The following is a 20859-nucleotide window of genomic DNA, read 5'->3' on the forward strand; positions in this document are numbered from 1 at the left end:
CCTCTGCTCATAAAGAAATCACAGCCCAGTTTGGAAGACAGATCATTTTATTATGATACATGGAGAGCTAACAGTGAGTACTACCACAGTGCTAACAAGACACTATGGAAAGGCAGGGAAGGAGCCCTTAGCCCAGTGCTGGGGTAAAAGAAGACCTAAGCGATGTTCACCAATTAAAGGTGACTGAGGACAGTCTCATCAGAAGGAATAATACAAGGAAAAGAATGGCAACAACAACAACAAGATATATATGCATATACTATGATATAAAGCGTGGCCAGAGTCTTAGGGGAAACAGGCAGGGAGACAGCCTGCCCCTGTGTTTTCCACTCACCCAAATTCTCATTTTGCCAAGTGCTCTCTCCAGTGTCAAGGACAGCTGTATTTGCTGAAAATATAGAAAAGTAATGTACTCACTTTACCCCGCATTTGTCTAAAGACACCTTACCCTTATTTAAATACTGCAGCTAGCTACTCTCCTGATGACAAACAGGAACATTCAATAACGCACAGCATCGTGAAAGGGGCCTCGTCAGAAGCATGAGTCATTCCACACACTAAGTTCCTGACATCCTGAAGCCCCCGCTCAGAGGTCAGCTCCTACCTCTACAAGTTCAAGGATCCAAAGCTGACACGTTAGAGTTTATTGAAACATCACCCTGGTGGGAATCTGCAGTTGGGGATTCAGTCCAAATTTAAAGACAAACAATCCTTTTTCCAGATGTTGGACTCAGACAATGAGAATACTCTGAAACAATTTCCTTCCAAATAATGGATTTAGAAACAGAAAAGGGTGTTATATTGCAGACTCACTATTCTAACCTAAATATATATAATTTAAACTATATAACATTAATGAACTCTGCTGATGGTTAATGTGTTCAGTTTTATTCATATTTCACACAAAAAATGGGAGAGTAAAGAAAACAGGATAAGGCTCGATCTGTAGAAATGCTATTCAAGATTACAAGAAAAGGAGGTGTGGGGGAGGAAGCGAGAGGGGTGATTCTCAAGATTAGTAGCAAAAACAGAGAGATTTTCAAACTTGTTAAACTTTCGTTATTTGGAGATAAAACACTCTTAGAAAAAAGGAAACATCAGCGATTGTTAAAATCATCAGGTAAATTCTAACGTCTGTATCCAGGTGGCTTATTTCATCTGAAGACAACATGGTTCTCCCTGGAGGAACTAAACTGCTAACATCCCATGAACTCTATCAAGTTTGCCTCACTTCTCTTACTGACTGTAAAACAAAGAAACCTGTCTTCAGTTTCATGATGTCCCACATGGTACTGTGACTAATCCCCAACCATTTTTATTTACAGTGTTCAGAGTGAGTTTCTATGACAATCCCATGCCATTCTCAATGTTACACACAGATTTTCTGCCTTTTGAAAATAATTACAGAACAAATCATTTGTTCTTCAGTCTATTCAAAGAAAAGCACACATATTAATGGCCGGACAAACAGATTTCACTTTCAGATTAAACAATAAACAGATAGAAGGCGGGGAAAGAGAGAGAGAGAGAGAGGGAGAGGGGGAGAGAAACCTCCGCTATACACTGTTTGGGACCACCAGATTTTGGGGTTGTTGTCCGTGCTTCATTTATCAGACATGCGATAGTTCTTCTCCTTCCTATCACCATCTGTACACACTTTCCCAGAAGACCCTCACAGCTGTCCCATTAACACACTAACACACACTCACACATATAGGACCTCTGCCGTGCGTTCTGTCTGAATGTAATACATATCTGTTTTCTTTTCACAGGAGAGAGAAAGGCAAAGCAGCTTGAGACCTCGGACAACCTAAAATCCACTTCAGTGTAAAAGTCTCAAGATTGCTAACTTTCTTCGGAGACAGAGCAAAACAGAGAATTTAAGTGGCTATGCTACTGAGACTTGGCTGTGTTTTAGGAACTACTACCAACTGCCAAATGAATTCACCACGGCTTGCTCTCCAAGGCCTTCCTTTCCTTTCTGTTTGTCACTCCCTCATTCTCCTGCTGTTTAGTTTTCCTATAACTCTGTTTTATACTTCAGCATTACTAGAAGGATGGCCTCCAAACAAGGAATAGAACTTTTTGGTGCACCACCAGATTTCTTTAAAGAAAACATGCCACGGTGAACTATTAAATAATAAAACACCTGTGCCCTGTCCTGTATCTGTTTGGGTTTTTTTTCCATTTCCATCAATATTTTTGACACAAGAAACCAAAACACATACCACTTACTAGAAGTACCATCAAATGACAGAATTCCTCTACACATACCTGTATAGTAAGACCTTACGTGATACTGAGAGCTGGCTCTGCAAAGGTGTAAAACTTCCTACGGGCTATTACTTTCTAAGGATTCTAATTCAAAAACATCAAAAGCTTTTAAATCTTAATTTCTGGGGTGCTTGGGTGGCTCAGTCAGTTAAGCCTCCAGCTCTTGTTTTCGGCTTGGGTCGTGATCTCAGCGTCGTGGGATGGAGCCCCCACATCAGGCTCTCTGCTTAGCACAGCATCTCCTTGTCCTCTCCTCTCCTCTCCCCTCCCCTCCTCTCAAAGATAAAGAAACAAACAAACAAACAAATTTTAAAAGTCGTAATTTCTGAAGAAATTTTATCCGCATTGGCAACGACTCATCTCACAGTCTTTTCTTCAGTGTTGTATGCTCGGCACTCAGCATGGTGCCTACCAGGTAGTAAGCGCTCAAAATGTTTGCTGAACCAAGTTGCCAATGACATGGTGCAATCTGTCAGTGCAGGCAACCAAGGTAGATTTTCTATACCAACACGAACCAAAGAGCACCCACCTTGATGGACATGATTACAAGAGGCCAGAACTGCACTCTGCTTTATACAAGAATGTTCTATCTTCAGAGCTCCTGGGATGCAGGTGCTCAATGTCCTCACCTTGTAAAAACGAAGGTTTCCTCTCCGTCTCCTTCAAGGTTTGAAACTCTGAAATCTATTAGCAAAGCAGAGAAAGCTCTAGCTGCTCACTACTTTTTAAACTTCAGAGAAACCCATGGCTTTCAGCACCATTCCGTACTTCCAGCAAACATCTTATACCCAGTCCATAAATTCAGGAGCAGAGCTGAGAGAGCCTAATACCTTGAGGAGCACCTTGGAGATAAAAAGCCCTAAGCACTAACTAACCATCCTACTGCAGACATATTACTCGGGCCCTCTGCTTCTTCGCCTGCACAAAGGCAATTATAAAACCTCTCCTACCTAAGTTTAAGGTTTATATGAAGAGCTAATGATATATATGAAAAGCCAATTTAAATATTATAGAGGTTAACCACAGAAGTCCAGGTTCTGATGGACCTGGCTTTAATCCTGGCTTTGCCACTGACTATTGGCAAGACCTTGACCGAGTTCCGAACACTCTGTGAGCCTGTTTCCTGAAGAACAGCAGTAACTCACAACGAAAGTCGTCTACTCACCCCCACCACCCAACATGAAAAATTCTCCAAAACTTGGAGAAGTCTGAACGGAAAACAAAATAGAAACAAAGAAACCCACGTAAAACCAGAGAAACCCATATCCACAATTTAGGAAAACCAACAAAGCCAATCCTAAGAAATGGCACCCAGATACATAAACTCCTTGAAGGGCCCAAAATACTTAGCGTCTATCACAGAATGCTCTGGTACAAAGCAAAACGCACTGTTACAGCTGCCCTGTCTTTACTTTCAAACAAGGTGATGGGTAATAAAGGGCCAAAAATGTGCATCTCTAAACGTGAATCTATGATCCTCTCCAATCTATCTGTTTGCGTCCCATTCTGCTGTCTCATGACACAGCTTCCCTTACTCAGCACTGCCCCCACCCCAGAACCTCTGAGGCTCAACTGCAAATAAAGTAAAAAGCTATGCATAATCAGGCTTTATATAGGAAAATTGAAAATGTCTCTCTTTGAAGAATTACAAAGCATTGTCTGAAACCTCTGACCTTTCTAGAGAAATCAGAGTCACTGTAGTTTAAAAATGTAGGTGGTAAAAGTACAAAGGATCACATTTATCCATTTTGCATGTTTGCCATCTCTTCTGAGATGAGGAGCAAATATCTTTAGAACAATTAGTTCTTCAGCCCTAACATTTCAGGCTGTAATATCCTCATTCTCCAAAGAGTTGTATATATCCTGGGCCCGATGAGATGGCACTTTTCTGTTAATTACTACTCCCACTTTATTTTACAGGAAATCTAAAGGACATGAACTCCAGAACCTTTTCTTAAAAATAAGACTTGTCCATACAATGACTCGACCAAGAAGATAATAAAAACTCCTATGAGTCTTATTAAAAACCACTGTAATTCCTGACTGGGTGGGGAGGAGGAAGGACTTCCAAAAGGACACTTAAAAGAAAAAAGAATTCTTAATAAAAGTCCTTGTCACATATTAAGAGGCCATACAATAAAAGTATTGCAATGACTATCTTTCCCTGACAGGAACATACAACAATAGTTACGCTGTTGAACAGCATCAAGTTACAAAGACTTCATTCTCAGAAGTTACTTGAAACTACTCTCCAAAAGAGAACCTCTACCATTTAAAAGGAGGGGAGGAAAAGCCGACTAAATGAATCAATCAGCGACTTTAGTAACCTAGTGATTTTTTTCTATAATATGCATCCATGCAAAAATCTCACTACGGTCATACAAAGATACTGATCAGCTTTTGCCAAATTCTTGCCCAGAATCCTGGCTTGATCTTAAACGTCTGTAAGCCACTCGTCTTTAACTTCCAATTACTTAATGCTACAAATGTTCTCTCAGGTATACACTGTTTTCCATCGACAACATTTTTAGCGTCTAGTAGTATTTATGAATTGTATTCGGCATAAAATATACTTATGATTTTCACTGGTGATCTGCCTTTATGTCTGAGCACATACAGCTCTGTTTAATAGTATGCAATGAAGGTTTACATGCAGATACATACGATCTTAATTACTCATTCTATAGTGAGCTCTTAAAGCATCTCCATTCCTCACTCATTTGGAATGTTTAAAAATGCCACGAAGAAGGGCTCGATGTCATCTCAACACTGAAATCCATCTGTCTATGGCCCTCTTTTGACTTTACTCCTTCTGCAGCCAAATTTTTCACAAAAGTTGATGAGAATTTGTCAACCTAAGGACTTGTAATGTCAGCTCTTTTGAAAGGCAATGGAATATTTGAAAGTGACAATGATGGGATCCTGCATGTAGAATATTCACTTTATGTTGGAGTTTAAAATTAAATAATCCCTTTAAGATTAAAACACGCAGAGTTCGAAATGCTTCCGATAGGGGAAGAGGCAGGCACGTAGTTCTGGGCTTCCCATAATAAGTGGTATGTCCCTAATTTTAAAAATTAAATGATGATTAATATTGCAGCAACACAGTTCCTATTGCCCACTGACAAATACCTTTCCATACTTGAAATTACCACTCAGAGCCAGCTATGCAACTCACCACAGACACGTCTTCTCCAACAGCACGAACATGTTGCACTACCCAATCATGGGCTGGCAAAATTACAAAGGGAAATAAAAATCCCCCAAACCATAGCAACAAAGACAACAGCCTGATAATGGCAGATGCTAAACAGCCATACATAGAAATTTTTAAATAGTATTCATTTTTTAAAATATGTTTTATTGTTACTTTTCTTTCATGCCATGTTTTCAACCTATCGAGCATTTCAAAGATATCCATTAAAGCATGTTTATGAATATATATGCTCTGGAAATTATTTATGTATGGAAACTCATAGATTATTGGGACCACCATAAATACTCATCACAGACATCAAAAGGTAGGCAGTATAGAACAATGGGTGTGAGTCTAATTTTTTATTCCAATCCTCTTATTTCCAGTTTACACTTTTATTTACATACTTCAGTTTTCCCTTGCTGGCATAACTGATACTCCGCAACTTTTAGATTTATGAGCATTTCTAAAAAAGAAACTTAAAAAGAAAGCTACATTTCTATTTTAGTCAATATAAGTTCAGTTCAGCAGCTTACTTTTTAAATAAACCCTAGAAGACTTAATATACATATAATGAATATAGTATAAATTATAATTACTGGTCTTTTTTTTTCTGTTTACAATTATAAAATTCACATTGAATGGGGCTTTGAATTTTTGCACTGAAGTCATTAAGAACTAATCTTGCTTAAAGAAATGAAAATAACGGCATTAAATAAATCCATCAATAAATCAGCCATTTAAGGAGATTAAGATGAACCCTGTTCCTACTTTCAATTTTTCTGCTTTTTCTTTTAAATTAAAAAACAATTTTAAACTAATAAAACTCAATTTTTGCTTTCTTTTAAATAATTATGCACAAGGCCAGAATCAAAGGTCTTTTTGGAGTAAAGCAAATTTTAAAATTTTCAATCTAATCATTAAGGGAAGTTAGAAATATACCTCCTGTGCACATAAGAAAATACGGACAGAAATTTACCTAGTAAAATATTACGTGCAATTCTGATTTTTAAACTAACGCTTGCTTTAATTCTCAGTGGCTTCCCAAAGCATCTAGAACCCATTCATCTATCTCACAAACAGGAAAAAGACATTTTTTAAACCTGTGTAATAATGCTTCTATTCACCAAACTTCAACATTTTAAGAACAAGAAAAATCAAGTCACTCCAGATTTTTTACCCCAATCCTGACAAAAGCGTAAGAACATTTTCTCCCTCTCCTAACCAGGTATGGCCTCATCCTATGCCTAAGAACTGGACACCACAGTCGAGTATCTCCATGGGGAGGGTCAGCATCTTGACTTTTTTCCCTTCCCTCTGATTCAAGCTGGTGCGTGACACCATTTAAATGACATCTAACCCCCAGACAATAGGACATAGAGAGGGATACAGAATGGATCTAAACTGCATGGTGAAGAGTACTAGGTTTGGAATCAGAAAGCCTGGCTTTCATCTTATTACTGTGCACCAGTCACTTGGAAACTCTGAGACTTTATTTTCACCTGTACAAATGGAGAATGCATTACTTATTTGCAGTATTACTATGAATTTTTTTTTAAAAATGAGAGAGAGAAAAAGAAAGAAAAAGCAAAAAAAGAGAAAGAGAGAAGGCTACAATGTATGGCAAAACTTAGTATAATGCTTGCCGCAGAAGAGACAACTCAATAAAAGTTATCTGTCTTCCTGCCTTCCTGTCTTCCATCCGTCTCCCTTTCTCTATTTTCAATTGATCTAGGTCCAAAATATTTACCACTAGGAAAGCATGTGAAAGCCATGAAGAAAAATAAGTGTAAAGGTCTCAAAGAACACTGAAGTTACTCCACTTCAATCTCTAGCTATTAAGACCATCCCAATCAGGTCTGCGTTTGGATTAGCAGTGTCTTACACATTAAAAAAGGCCAATGCTCGCCAAAATACATAACTAAATAAAAGGAACTTCTTTCTCTCAATTTTATCTTATTTGGTTTCTTCGACAAACAGAACAGCAAAAGCATCCTCTCTACGGAGTTGTCGCAACTTGTCATGTGTGGACTTGTTTTTTTGCCTCGTAAGCCATGTTTATTTAACTAGAACATTAACAGGAGGGCTAATTCCGTTAGAGAAAATATACTCTTACACTGTGAAATGATCATAACAAAACACGAAAGCGCTGTTTTCTAATATTTTGGGAAAAACCGAGAGTAAAAGTCATTTCTGTCTAAGCAGCAGCTGGAGAATTCTGGTAAGTTTACAGGGACTCTAAAGTTTGGATCAATAATTTGTATCTTACAGCTGCCTAAGTAAGCAACAGCCAAAATTTTGATGACACTGTAAGTTATCACCTTAAAAAGCAAAATGGTAATAACAGCAAATATCTCAAATAGCCCCTTTTCCAAGTTTATGTACGCCACAGTATCCCTTACTGGCCGGACCCTTAAACGATACAAAGAATTTTTGCAAAACTTTTCTTTCCTAAAAATTTGATCAGAAACTCCAAAAGCCCCAAATAGTTTCCTCGTCTCAAACAAACTATGCAATAAAATGTGGGGCGATGGATTATAAAATTCTCCACTTGATATCTTCTGCTCAGGATCCTTTTACAGTCATTACTTAAACCAAAACACTTTTGAGAGCATCTCCATTTGCGATTAAATTCACGGTTTTATGTTTCTCTTAACAAAGCATGCCAGTTCATTCATTCTCTTCCTCCTCCACCTGACTTCTTCCTTCCCCTTACCCCACCTCCCAAGGATTTACAGTTTATAACGTATTTAAAAACAAAATCTAATCTCTAAATAAAATTGGGGAAATGACTGCTGAAATGGTAAGAAACCGTTGTTTTGCACATTTAGTGAATTCAATCTGTATTTCATGTTTTTTCCTCTATTCTAACCTCAAAATTGCTTTCAGTAATCTATGTTAACATTTGCGAGCAATTAGAATTGTTGCTGCTTCTGTGCAAGTTTTAAAAAACTGACAGGCCATTCTGTACCCTCTGGAAGTAGCTTGAGGCCTTAACCAAGTCAAACACCCAGTCCTACTGTGTACAGCAGTGACCACAACAAAGGCTGTGGTTTCTCCCACACCAGCCCTAAATAGGTTTCAATTAATGCTCTTCATCACTGGGTGAAAAAGAAGACAAAGCAAATCTAAGCCAGCAGCATTGGGAAATTTTTTACCAGCACTCAAACCTCTTAGCCATAAATGAGCTGACCTCCGTTCATAAGTTTACTCCAGAATAACCCTTCCCCCCTATTCCTATGCCCTGTCCGCCTTTGAATTTCCATCTTTTTCACTACATTCTTGATAAAGGATACTGTTACTACATTCTAGATAAAGGATATTGTTACTACCCTCAAGTTACGCCAAAAACAGTCAAGGATACAAAAGCCATATTTTCTCAAGTTTGTTGACTGTTAGTGCTATTTTCTTAAAAGAACTAAAAGATAAATAGAAAGATAAATGAAATTTTTTAGAACGGTGCATACACCAATGATTTCGAATGGATCAGTCAGCCACAAAATCCACCTTGAATTCGGTTTAAGGTTGGAGTAAGAATTTGAGATAGGGTGGCACTTACTCTTAATTTTGAACATCACTGTATGTTAGTCTTACGCCTTCTTTTTCTAAATACAGCTTACTATTATAAATCACAAGAACTAACTGCAGAACTTTCTATTAGGGAGTTTATTAAGGTACTGAAAAAGTTTAATTACATAATGTATAGCCTTAAACTTGAGCATAAACACACATACACATGTATGCCTGCTAACAAAATATATTGAACATATTTTAGATATACAATACTGCCACAAACTAACATGATAAGTTAGCCCAAAATTAAAACATCACCATAACTCATTCAGCATAAAATTATAAACTCTAACAATTTAACATTTTCATTTAAAATTTTTTACAATAATGATTCTGTATGCACGGATAACCTTATGCATAGAGTTATATGGTATTTAAAGTACAAGTTTTTTTAAAAAAAGAAATCATTTGCACTGCTCTCAACAGCCCTGTGTGTGCAGCCCGAATGTGCACACACATGCACACGAAGCACACACACGCTCATACACAGACACTCCCAATCTTACACCTGCTCTGAAGCAGTAGGAAGTGAATTCTCAATCTGTCAACATGACCATCTGGTCTATCTGCATATCACGGCTTTCTCTATTACTATATGAAGGAATGGCAATCACGGAGCCAAAATAAAACTAAAATGCACCTGAATGGGAGTATCTCTGTCTTTGTTGAAATGGAATAATACGTGGCATATCAGAACAAAACTAGCAGAATGTAAATAATTTAAAATGAGCATTCACAACAGCATAATTAAATGAACAATATGGTACGAGTAATGTGGTAATCAGTAATACTGGCTGTACAGGTTTCCGGAACAGGTACCAGACTTCCAAAACACTGCAAACAGCTCTTTCAGTGAGTGGCAGGACTGTTACTATTCCTGGTCCAAGCAAAACTAAGGATAGGCAGTAACGGGTAGCATGGAAGCAACCAGTAGCTACTGTACTAAAACATCACTGTGTAAAAATGGTCACTCTCCACCTTACAACTAACACTCCTCGTGCTATCCTTAGGACAAATTCAATCACTCTGTCACTGGAGAATTAACAATGACAGTCATTACCTGACAAATATTAGTCATTTATTAGTCTCTCAAAGCAAATTTTAAAGCCACTAAAAAAAAAATTTCCAATCTTAGAAAAGTCCTCATCTGCAAAAAGTGAAGATGCTTGTGGCAATTTAGCTTTTGGGCCTAACGCCGCTGGAAAGTTAGGCAAAGGCTTTACTTAGTTGATTTAAATATAATGCTATTTATTTAATTGTACTTTCTGTCTCCATATAGCTGCCTCATTGTTTCATTCCATCTCGCAGCAGGTAATAACTATCAAAAATAAATTGTGACTCTGTCATTCTGGGGTGTAGACACAGCAACTTACCTCTATCCAAGAGGTGAGTCCTTAAAAAAGTCTAACCGCTTACAAAATTTAACTAAACTGAGAATCTTTCTAGAATCTGATTACATTACCAGAAGTATACAGACGCAGTTTAAAAAAAAAAAAAAACAACTCTCCAGAAAGTTCTCGGTTGAGTGCCTACTAATGAACAAAGGTTAACTTTATCTAAAAGGTCAAATGCCTGGTGGCTAAGGTTATGACCTTAACAACTTAAATTGTGACCTTGCCACGTGCCGGGTATATTGTAGATTCTGATACAGATCATCTGGTAAAGACTGGTCATAAATTAGCTTTACTGTTACACGCCCACAAAGAAAACCATTTGCCACAATTCCATAATATCTTCAAGTTGTCATACGATACCTATGGAAGGATGACTCAAATAAAGACCAAATTAAGGGCATAAAATGGTCTTGCTCTTTTATACTTTTAACGAGATGAAATTCTCGGGCTTATGGAATCACTCCAATTTCATTACACTTGTTACTGTTTATCAGCCACAAAATTCACACTGCCTGAATGCTACCGGATTTAGAAAAAAAAAAAATCGGAATGTAGTTTAGGTATTGCATTTTAGCATCTCAATAAGTTTTAGACTACATCACCTGCACTTTTAAAAAATGACTGATTCTGCACTGGCTTCCAATATTTACAGTGTGTCCTAAGATTTCAACCTCCTACCAAAGAAAAGGCGGAGGCATGAAGCAGTAACTATCGTACACATTTTTGGAAGGGGAAAAAAGAATCTCATTTGGGGGGCTATCTAGAGGGAAAAAATGGCATTTTGAAAGAAAAAAAAAATACAAGACTATAAAAAAGAGGGGGGGTGGGAAATTCCACCATAGGTGAAAAGGCCACAATGGTTTTGGCATGTTTCTTGAAGCACGTTTCAGAGTCTCTGCCTCTTGCCAATACTGGCAAGTTCTCAAAACTTTTAAGGAGGTAAAAACATTGTTTAGTGTTTACAAATCTTCAGTATTATAACAGATGCTTGTCAAATCAGTTGTATGTAAGTTGACCGATCTACCTCATATTTGTATTGGCAACTAGCTTCCCTTCCACAAATCACAGGTCTCTAAATCAAATTTGAAATATTTTCAGACAAAAGGCCCTTAATATTTTCTTCTGCGAGCGTCCTGTTGCGTGCACCGAGCAGCAGCCATCACGGCGCTCTGTGAAAGCCAATGGCCTAACACTTGGCTGCCAGTCAGGCCTACCAAGGGATTCTGGGATACCTCAGGAAAACCAAACCGAAAGGTAGTCTGATCCACGTTGCTGTCAATAAATCTTTCATAAGCAATAAGGATGCTAACTCACCCAAGCAACCTTCTACCTGTCACTTCACCAACGTAAACCCTTCGGGTACCAAAACCACCAGCTGCCGTGTTAGCTCAGGGATTTGGAGCCACGGCCCAGTAACGAACGGTCAACGACGTAAGAGAATACACGTGATGGCATTAGCTCAGAAGGCTGCAGCTCTCTGAATCGAAGGAAAATACTTATACCTAAAATTCAGAACGGGTGCTGCTCCCACCAACAAAAACGTAACCGGTGTTCCGTTTCGAGGTACCTTGTAAGAAAGCACACACCAGGATGTGTACCACCTGTTGGCACCCCCATTTTTCTCTACTGGCTCAATTAGAGCATTTGTTAGAGTTGATAAATTATTTACTTTTCTAAATACCGAAAAGATTAAACACAAGATCTTCAAGAGTCCTTCCTGAAAGCACTGATAACACCCATCCTTTTTTTTTTTATTGGTACCTTGCCTTTCTCTGTCAGAACCTCCACTTACACACGCAAACAAATTTTTTAAAAATTTAACTCTGCTTTTTCAATAGAGAAAACAAAGTAACAATAGGGTGAAAAGGGGATTAAGAAAGGGATACTTGTTCCTGTCTAGAGGTCATTGGAGAGGTGGTGCCTTTTCATTTCACTAGGAAGAACAGGCTAGAGCAACAGGCACTCCTTACAATTAAGTATACATTCTCCAAAACCCAAATATTTGAAACACTTACAGATCACATCCTCTAAAATACTCATCTATCCCCTGCCAACAGAATGCAAATGATAATGTGACATGCTTGCAAAGTTAATTTCTCCAGTTTCTTATGTAAGGACAGATGGATAACAAAAGTTCTCTTTCTAAAACATATATTGAGGAAAATAATAGAGAATAGGCTATCAGCTGACTTCTTTAAAAAAAAAAACTCAGTCTTAGAATTAAAAACATTTTGCAAAAACAGTACAGTGTTGATTTTACAGGTAGCTCCTTTCTCCTTTGTGAAAAAATATGTAAATATATGAACCCCAAAATAGCCTACTGGATTCCACAACCTTCTTTCTTCCACCTGGCTCAAGGAACCGCCATGAAGGTAAAATCTAGCAAGGCCGATGTGTACATATAAAAAGTCAACAAGTTACACAAGACCTGAGCTTTCCCATAACACAATGAACCTTTTGTCTAAAACAAGGCAAAAGAAACAAAGTAGAAATGCATTCTTTTACTCAGTGCTCAATAGTTTTAGCCTGAATGCTGTAATATACACAGGTAAAACATGCCTCGAAAACAGCCTTGAAACAATAACAAATCTTATCACCAATCAAAGCAACTCACTAAATCAATGATCAATATCGATTTCTCGGTGTGTTCATGCACAACCCAGGTTGGTTACTTTTAAGATTAACCTTGCCATCAATTACTTAGAGAGCTGGTTTGTTTCTCCCTCAGCTATCCTAGACAACAGGAATTCCTAAATACAAAGCTACTACGTTTGTGTATTCATGTGATTCTTTTTCCTTCATAAATGACCAGCAATTTGATAGTACTCTCACCACCTTTTCTTAATTAGCAGGGGGTTCAAGAGGCCCCAGTAGGTTAAAAACACTCCCAGAAGATAAGCAACTAAAAATACTGCCTCACCAACCAAACTCCATGCTTTTTAAACGAGATCATTGCCATTTATAATATCCCCTTTATTCCAACGGTTTTATGAGGCTTCTCTCACCCATCACCGAAAACTGGGATTTAAACATATCACACAACTACCAACACCTTTGATAACACGACTTGCCAAAAGACCTTAACTTGGTGCGAGTCCTCTCAAAGCTATGCTTTTCCACCTGAATGAAGCTGTGCCCTCGGACAAGGGCAGGGGAGGGGGCTTCTGGCTGTTCTGACTCTGGTTTACCTCTGCACGCACACTGTCTCTCTGCACTGTGGCCTGCAACTCAGACGGTTCGGGACTGGCCCGGCACATAGAGGACATCAGAAAAGAGACACACAGGAAAGTGGAACAACTTCTCACCATCGCACTTACCTGCTGCATGCACAAAGTATGCCAAATATAAATCGAGTTCCTTAACAGAAACCCCTATGTGGTGCGGCTGCACACAGAGCCCGGGGTTCGAGCACTGTGGGGACTTTACCAGGCGCTCGCCATCAGTACTTTCGAGCGGAATACCTTTAAATAAAATCACCATAACAAGGTCCAACCTCCAGACTTTATCTGCCTGGCGAAGGCAGTCAATTCTTCGCATCTTGCCTTTCTGGTCTGGGTTGGAAAGAACACAACATGGAGGCTTTTTCCCCGTAACTGTAAGAACAAAATCCTCTCGGTACTCAGGTCGGATGTCTTTCCGTAACTTGGCCAGGAGTCGAGATGCCCACTTCTGCTTGACCTCTGGTTTTTCACTTAGCAACTCATCCTTCACGGCTCTCTCTTCTTCTTTTGACATACGCTTTTCATGTTTTTTGAAGTATTTTCGTTTTCGGGCCTGCAGGTTGAACCATGTGTAGGCGAAGGCTCGGACGTGGGGCAGAAGTGCTTCAATGAAAGGATGAAATTCATCCTAGAGAAATGAATGACAACAAAAATATAACTATAATGAAAACAAAAGGAAACAACTTTTCTTCAGATGGTCATTTAAAAAACAAAACAAAACAATGCTTATTTCACTTGAAAGCTGACTCGAGCATTACAGTACCAAAATTACACAGGGGATGCCTATGGGAAGTCTGAGGGGGGAAAAAACGAAAACTGTCAGTATCATGCCTCATAATCTCAAAAAAGAAAACGGCTAAAAATTTAAAAATCTGTTGGTATGTTCACCAATGTGCACCGGGGTCTACTGCCAAGCCTAGGTCCCAAGTCCTTTAGATAGTAAGTGAAATGTATTGAAATGCTTATAACAATATATAATCTTAACCCTATTTCAAGAAAGGCATATCTAATTTTGCTCCAGCCTTGACCTCACTACTTGTAGTACACCCAGGGCTCGGCCGCCAGATTGGCAAATCCTAAACATTTACATGCCAGTCAATGTTTATGGAAGTCTAGGAGCAAAAAAAAAATCATCTCCCCGATCAATGAAAACAAAGACTTTCCCTCTAAAAATACTGCATGGAGACGCTAATCTGTTTCTTAGGCGTTTTGGTAACATCTTAATTCCTTCTTAAGGATTACAGTTGCATATAATTTTTTTAGTCAAAAACTTAGAAAAATCTGGCATATGCAAAAGATGAATTTCATATTCTTCAGGCTGAAATAAAACATCATTTCCAAGACATACTTGCTGATACTATGGGAATGAAACAAAAAGAAAAAAAGGGGGGGGGGAAACAAAGAAAAGCATACATGCCAGAGAGTAAATAGAATGCGTCATTGTGACAACAGGGTTGCAACTAAATACAGTTAATTTCGTAAAATGCCTTCGGTAATAATCATCCCTAAAAAACAGAATCTTTACTTAATTTTTGAAATTAGTATTTCAGGCTTTTTCTCACAAGGAAATAGAGAACCTGGTACATTTAATGTTTACGAGACTCCAGGAAAACCCCCACGGTTGCCTCCTAAGATTCAAGTAACCTGAAAATAAAACTCAATTTAAAACATTTAATTTTTTCTTACTGTCTTATGAAAATGTTTGATTCTTTAACTTGATATTTGCTTAGGAAATATAAATATAAAATTAAAGAAAAATTAAACAGTAACCTCCACAAAGCTTTCTGAGTACATCTAACTTTTGATTAACCAACCCACACTAATCTTACATAACTTCTCTCTGCCGCACAAACCCCCAGAAGATAAATTATTTACTTTCAGATAAATGAGGATAAGAACACCAAAAAGATATTTGATGCCCTTTTTTAAAAGAGTGTAGGACAAATATTATAAAATGCATTCTTTTTCAGTTTGCTATCCGCCTAAATATATACTTTGGAGGCACAAGTAACTGTAATGTCCAAAATATTATTACTATAAAGAAATTACTAAATTTTCAAATGTTCAAATGTAAACTGAGTGGTTAAAATTGGAAAAATATTTTATCAAGTCTGTTAAAATATTATAAATTATAATCAGTCATCTGAACACTACATATGACTATTTTTTAAAGTACATATTAATGTAATATATAATAAATCACTTCAATAATTGATATTTATCTTTTTCCTCTCTGAACAAATTTCAGGCTCTGCATTTCAAATTTAGCTTTGAAAACTGCTCTTTTTCAATAAAAATCCAAAAGAGAAGTAGCTTTTCTAACATGTGTGCATTCGTCAAGTGGAGAGGGAGCAGAAAAAAATACAAGAATTATATTATTCTTTACCATAAACATTTTAAATTTCTGATGTTTAAGAATCTTTCTTATTGCCATACTTTAAAAGAGAGAAATGGTGGTGGGGGGGGGGGGTGTTCTCAAGTCACAGTTTATCTAATAAGGTATATGCCAAACCGCAAAGCATTTAAACATTACTAAATTCTGAGCTCACCCTTGAAATGTTCTAAAATACATAAAATTGGGGTTTGAAACAGTCCCTCACATTGACTTATTTTCTTATATACACAGAACATGGTAGGGACCAAGGCTCTGTGGTATTATGTTAAGAACTCCTGGAGTCTACCTTAACTACAAAGTGAGCTTTCACCAAAAGGAAGATTTCATCTTAAAATCTCAGGTCTGTTTTATAAAGCAAAGAACAACTAAGTTCCAAACAATTCACATTTATGTTAAAATGTTATCTTATTCAAAAGCTTCATTAATAAGAATAAGCCTTGCCTAAAAAAGACATTCTAATATGGCATTTATGTGTCTGAAGAGACTCCTAGTATGCTTCTCACAGAACTGCGAACCGCATTCATTCGTGTTCATTTTGTTTACCTGCCAACCAAATGCCTATATATCTCATCATAAAAACATAAAAACCCTCAAATGAGGACAACCATGTCAACTAATCATTAAGAATAATCTAAGTCCCCAATTGTGCATCAAAAGTATTTACAACTTATTACTCCCCAAAGGTTTCAAGAATGTGCCAATAAAAGTGCACAACATTTTGTATAACTTTACTCACATGTACTATTAAAGAGCTAGTCATCTTTCTCAACTCACAATTAGAAATAGTACAGATCATCAAAAGTAAAGAAAATCATTAACTTGCAGGAAATGTCGAGGCCCAGCATAAATTAATTTTTAAAAAAGTAAGCCCCTATAAATCATGTTGCTGCACATACTGCCATAAGCTACGTGCTATTTCAAAATATTCAGGAGATAATAAAGAATATTCTACACGTGCACTCAGTGAGAAAGTTATAGACCATCAATGAAAACAAACTGAAAACCTGTTTCAAAAGCAGTATGACTTTGAATCAGCACCTTAAATGTTGATCTGTTTGTAAGTAAGCCAAGTTTAAGAACCACTGAACGTTGATATTGCAGGACCTACTTTTAAAGGTTCACCTATAAATTTCTACCGGGTTATCATTCTATGGCCAGGTAAACGATTTGGTTATGATACGCTTGTATGGACAAAAAGAAGACGCCTGACATTTTCTTGATAAAGTTTTAAAAATTGCACACATGTAGATGGAGTTTATTCTTTCATTTAGAGTATTTCTGTCACTGTGCTTACTGGACTTTCTTCAATGACCAATAAACTACCCAAGTTTTCTTTCTAAAACTGGCTCTACAGCTTTATAAGTATTCCAGCAAGTTAAATAAAATTGTTAATCAATTTTTAAAAGAAGAACCCAAAATATGTGGCTCTCGTTCACTATTTAAAGTACAATTTCTTCACCAACTGTTACACTAAGTGTTTCTTTTACTGGTGGTTCCAGAAGAAGGCCTAGTAAGTGTACCAATCACACTGCCAAATATGTTTAAAAAAAAAAAAAACTTTCTTAATGTGATAATAGCTCGTGAACCAAGAGAATCCGGCTTTGTCAGGTACCTGACTATGTCCTGGGCCTGCATGGATACACAGGTATCCTCATATAAGCACCAACCCAAAATATAAATTTTTCTCTGCAGAGCTCACTTGAGAAGACACTCATGTGTCTGCTAAGGTCATGCCCCACCATTGCAGCGCCCTGGTATTGTGTACAAGTTCTCTATGTTGCAAACTTCTGCCAGCAAGAACTTCAGCCTTTGAATCTCAGCATTTCCACTGTATTCATAACTCATTCAAATTCTCTTACACTTTGCATCTTATCCATATGCAATTGTGAACCTTGCCAGAAGTGGTTGGAAAAGTTTCATTCCATACTTCCACAAGTTACTAAAATAGGAACTTTGGAAGTTTGTTAGGGAAAAATAAAAAACTTTTACAGTAACTAAAAGCAACTGCTATCCATTACTAATGCTAGGCCTAAATCCCAAACAGACCATTTCTACATAAAAGATGCATTTAAGAGTCTTCTGAGATCAAATAACCAGTATTATTCCTGTTAGATATTGCAATAAGGCTGTCATGTGAGAAATAAATCCAGAATCTAGAGAGGAAAAGGAAAAAATTATTGATACTTTTTAACCCTCCATAAAGTATTCCAGTTAAACCGTTATCTCCTGCTAAATGAAAGCAGTAAGTGGTAGCAGGTTTTTTAAGGGAGTGGTAAATAAACATTTTACTTGAAGCATACAACTTCATGTAGGTGATTAATGGTCAGATCGCAATGTACCAAAACAGTATGAAAGCTCACACTTTTTTTCAAAAAATTTCTTTAGCGCAAAATCACTGACTACATGCCTTTTAGTCAAAGAAAATAAATAATATATTCAAAAGGGACCAGATTTGGAGCCGTGAAGTAGCAATATTTTGCCTAGGGGTGGTGCAGACAAGAGAGGGATGGAAAGGGAGGGCATGGGAAGGAGGGGCGGGGTGGGGGGGCGAGAGAGACCCACGCTCTGAGTCGAGTCGGAGGGGAAAAGTTGCCCCCGTCCTGCGCGCGGAGCTGCCCGAGTCGCGCGGCGGCGGTGGCGGGAGGCGGCGGGGGGAGCCGCGTCCGGCCCGGGGTTGCTGCTCGGGCTCGCGGCCGGGAGCCCAACTCCGCCCGGCGCTCCCCGGCCCGCGCGGCCCTCGGCCTCCGGCGCTCGCCGCCCTGCGCAGCGTGGGCTCGTCCCGACAGCGAAACTTTCACTCGGGAAAGCGAGCGGGCGATGAGCGGCGAGGACGCAGGCTCCACCCGGCCGGCGCGGGGGGACGCGCGTCCACGCAGCCCCGCTCCGCCGAGCCCGGGGGCCGGCTCGCCGCCGCCCGCCCGCGTCGGAGGGGCGCTGTCCCGGCCGGGCCCGGGACGCCGGCCCGCGTCCCTCCCGCGGCCGGACCGCAAAGGCTGACAAACAATAAACAAAAGTAAGAGTTTGGGGAGGCTGCCGCGGCGCGGGCTCCGCGCGCGGGCCGTGGGCGCAGGGTCGTGACTTCTCCCGCACCCGGGGCTTTCCGCTGCCCCGAGCGTGCGGGGTGTGCGGTGGGCTCCGTCGGCGGCCCCCTCCTCGGGAGCCGCGGAACTACAGAAACCGGCCTGCCGGCTGCAGAAACGCTGAGTCCAGATTTCAGCGCGTCATGGGCTGCAACCCCGCCGAAACACGTGCGGGGCGTCCGAAAACACCGCCGTTCCGCAGTCAGTCGCCCCGATATTAATTAACGCATTAATAAGAGGGCGCCATTAGCCATGTGCCCACACAAATGGCCGTGCAAGAGGAATGCACCCGCATGGAAACAAAGTTACTTTCTTAAAGCTGTATTTCTCCCCCCCCCCAACGAGCACACGCGCACACACACACCGAAACACGCGCAGACACGGACACACACCAAGACACATGCCCCGGGCCCGGCCGGCGCGACTGTCCCCCGTACCCCGCGCCCAGCCCCAGGTCTGCCCCCGCAACCCCGGCCCCCCCTCACCCCGCCGCATCCAAACAGCTGCTTACCTGGGTGAGACAGAGCGGAGAATACATAACTGCCGGGCGGTGGGGTGTGCGTGTGCGTCTGGGTGTGCGGTTTGGAGGTGTGCGTGAGTGCGGGTGAGAAAGGAGAAAGAGGGAGAGAGGAAGAGAGAGAGAGAGAAGGGGGGAGAAAAAAAATCAAGCCTGCTTCTTGCGTTCACATTTCCAACTCGGCTCAACTGCAGCCAGCCAGCCAGCGCGATTGCCGCTCCATGAGCTGAACTTTAACCCCGCCTAGAGTTTCCCTACACTCCACTATACATGTCTACTGTACGCGGGCGTTAAAGGCATAGCGCACCCTTTCCCGCTCCCGCGCCCGCCCGGCCGGGTGCCCGCGAGCTGCCCGCGCGCCCGCCTCCGCCTCCGCTCTGCACCGCACCGCACAGCCGCCGCCCGCTCGCGCCGCCGCCGGGGGGGGGGGTGCGTGGGGGAGGGGGCGGCTGCGGCGCCGCGCGGCCAGCCGGGTCCCGAGCCTCCGTGGCCGCTCGCGCTCGCTCGCTCGCTCCCTCTCTCGCTCCCTCGCTCGCAGGCTCTCTCGCTCCCTCTGCCCCCCCCCGCCCCCGCTTCCCCGCTCAGCGCATTACTGGGTAACGCAGTGAGGAGCAGTTACAGTCTGTACTCCCGGGCAGCTATAGGCTGCCACAGGATGTGCTTAAGCAAACAAAACTACTTTTCCTCATCCCCATCCCCCAAGCCCCGCCGCAGACCTTCGCGGACCTCGGTGGAGGACTTGGGCAACTTTGCCAGGTTGCCCTGCGCTCCCGGTTCACTGTGTGGGGCACGGAGAAAACCGAGGAGAAGGCCAGGGGGCAAATTTGCATGTATGCAAATTTTTTAAAAAATCAGACCTCCTAGGTAACTTTTTTTTTCCCCTCTGAAATGCGGTACGGCTCAAAGCATTGTAATCTCTCCAACGGAGCTTTCTGTGGGAATAGATCGTCGGTAGAGGTAATTATGCACAAAATCCTGCAAACTTTGTGCAGCTTCAGTCCTATGGCATTCAGAAGCGGGGGTGGTGGGGAATAATTTCACACAGAAGAGTCACCGGATTTGGGGGGTGAGGGGGGGTTGTCTGGAGAAAAGGAGGCGGAGATTAATGAGCGTTCTCCCTCCCAGGACTGTGAAACTAGTGGGTCTGAACACAGACGCCATAGAAAAAGTTCTATCACGTTCAGAAACAACAGTGGTTTAACTGTGACA

At 40.5% G+C, this 20859-nt stretch overlaps 1 protein-coding gene across 9 annotated transcripts in view; it reads right to left on the reverse strand.

Annotated features, from left to right (window-relative positions):
• NFIA (nuclear factor I A) overlaps positions 1-20060 on the reverse strand; it is a gene marked incomplete at its 3' end in the record, with an annotated part of 358370 nt that extends 338310 nt beyond the window's left edge. For 4 of the 9 annotated variants that reach the window (XM_080801172.1, XM_080801170.1, XM_080801171.1 and 1 more), the window contains exons 1-3: positions 19645-20031; positions 13755-14286; positions 335-388 (exon numbers count right to left, since the gene is read on the reverse strand). In XM_080801172.1, the coding sequence (XP_080657298.1) occupies positions 335-388; positions 13755-14286; positions 19645-19671 (613 nt within the window). In that variant the 5' untranslated portion in view covers positions 19672-20031. Of the gene's footprint in view, positions 1-334; positions 389-13754; positions 14287-19644 lie in introns of all 9 variants that reach the window. The other 5 variants (XM_080801175.1, XM_080801169.1, XM_080801176.1 and 2 more) reach the window with 4 other exon arrangements.
• Between the last annotated feature and the right edge of the window lie 799 nt (positions 20061-20859).

Source organism: Martes martes (genome assembly GCF_963455335.1).
Source record: "Martes martes genome assembly, chromosome: 4".
NCBI lineage: Eukaryota > Metazoa > Chordata > Mammalia > Carnivora > Mustelidae > Martes > Martes martes.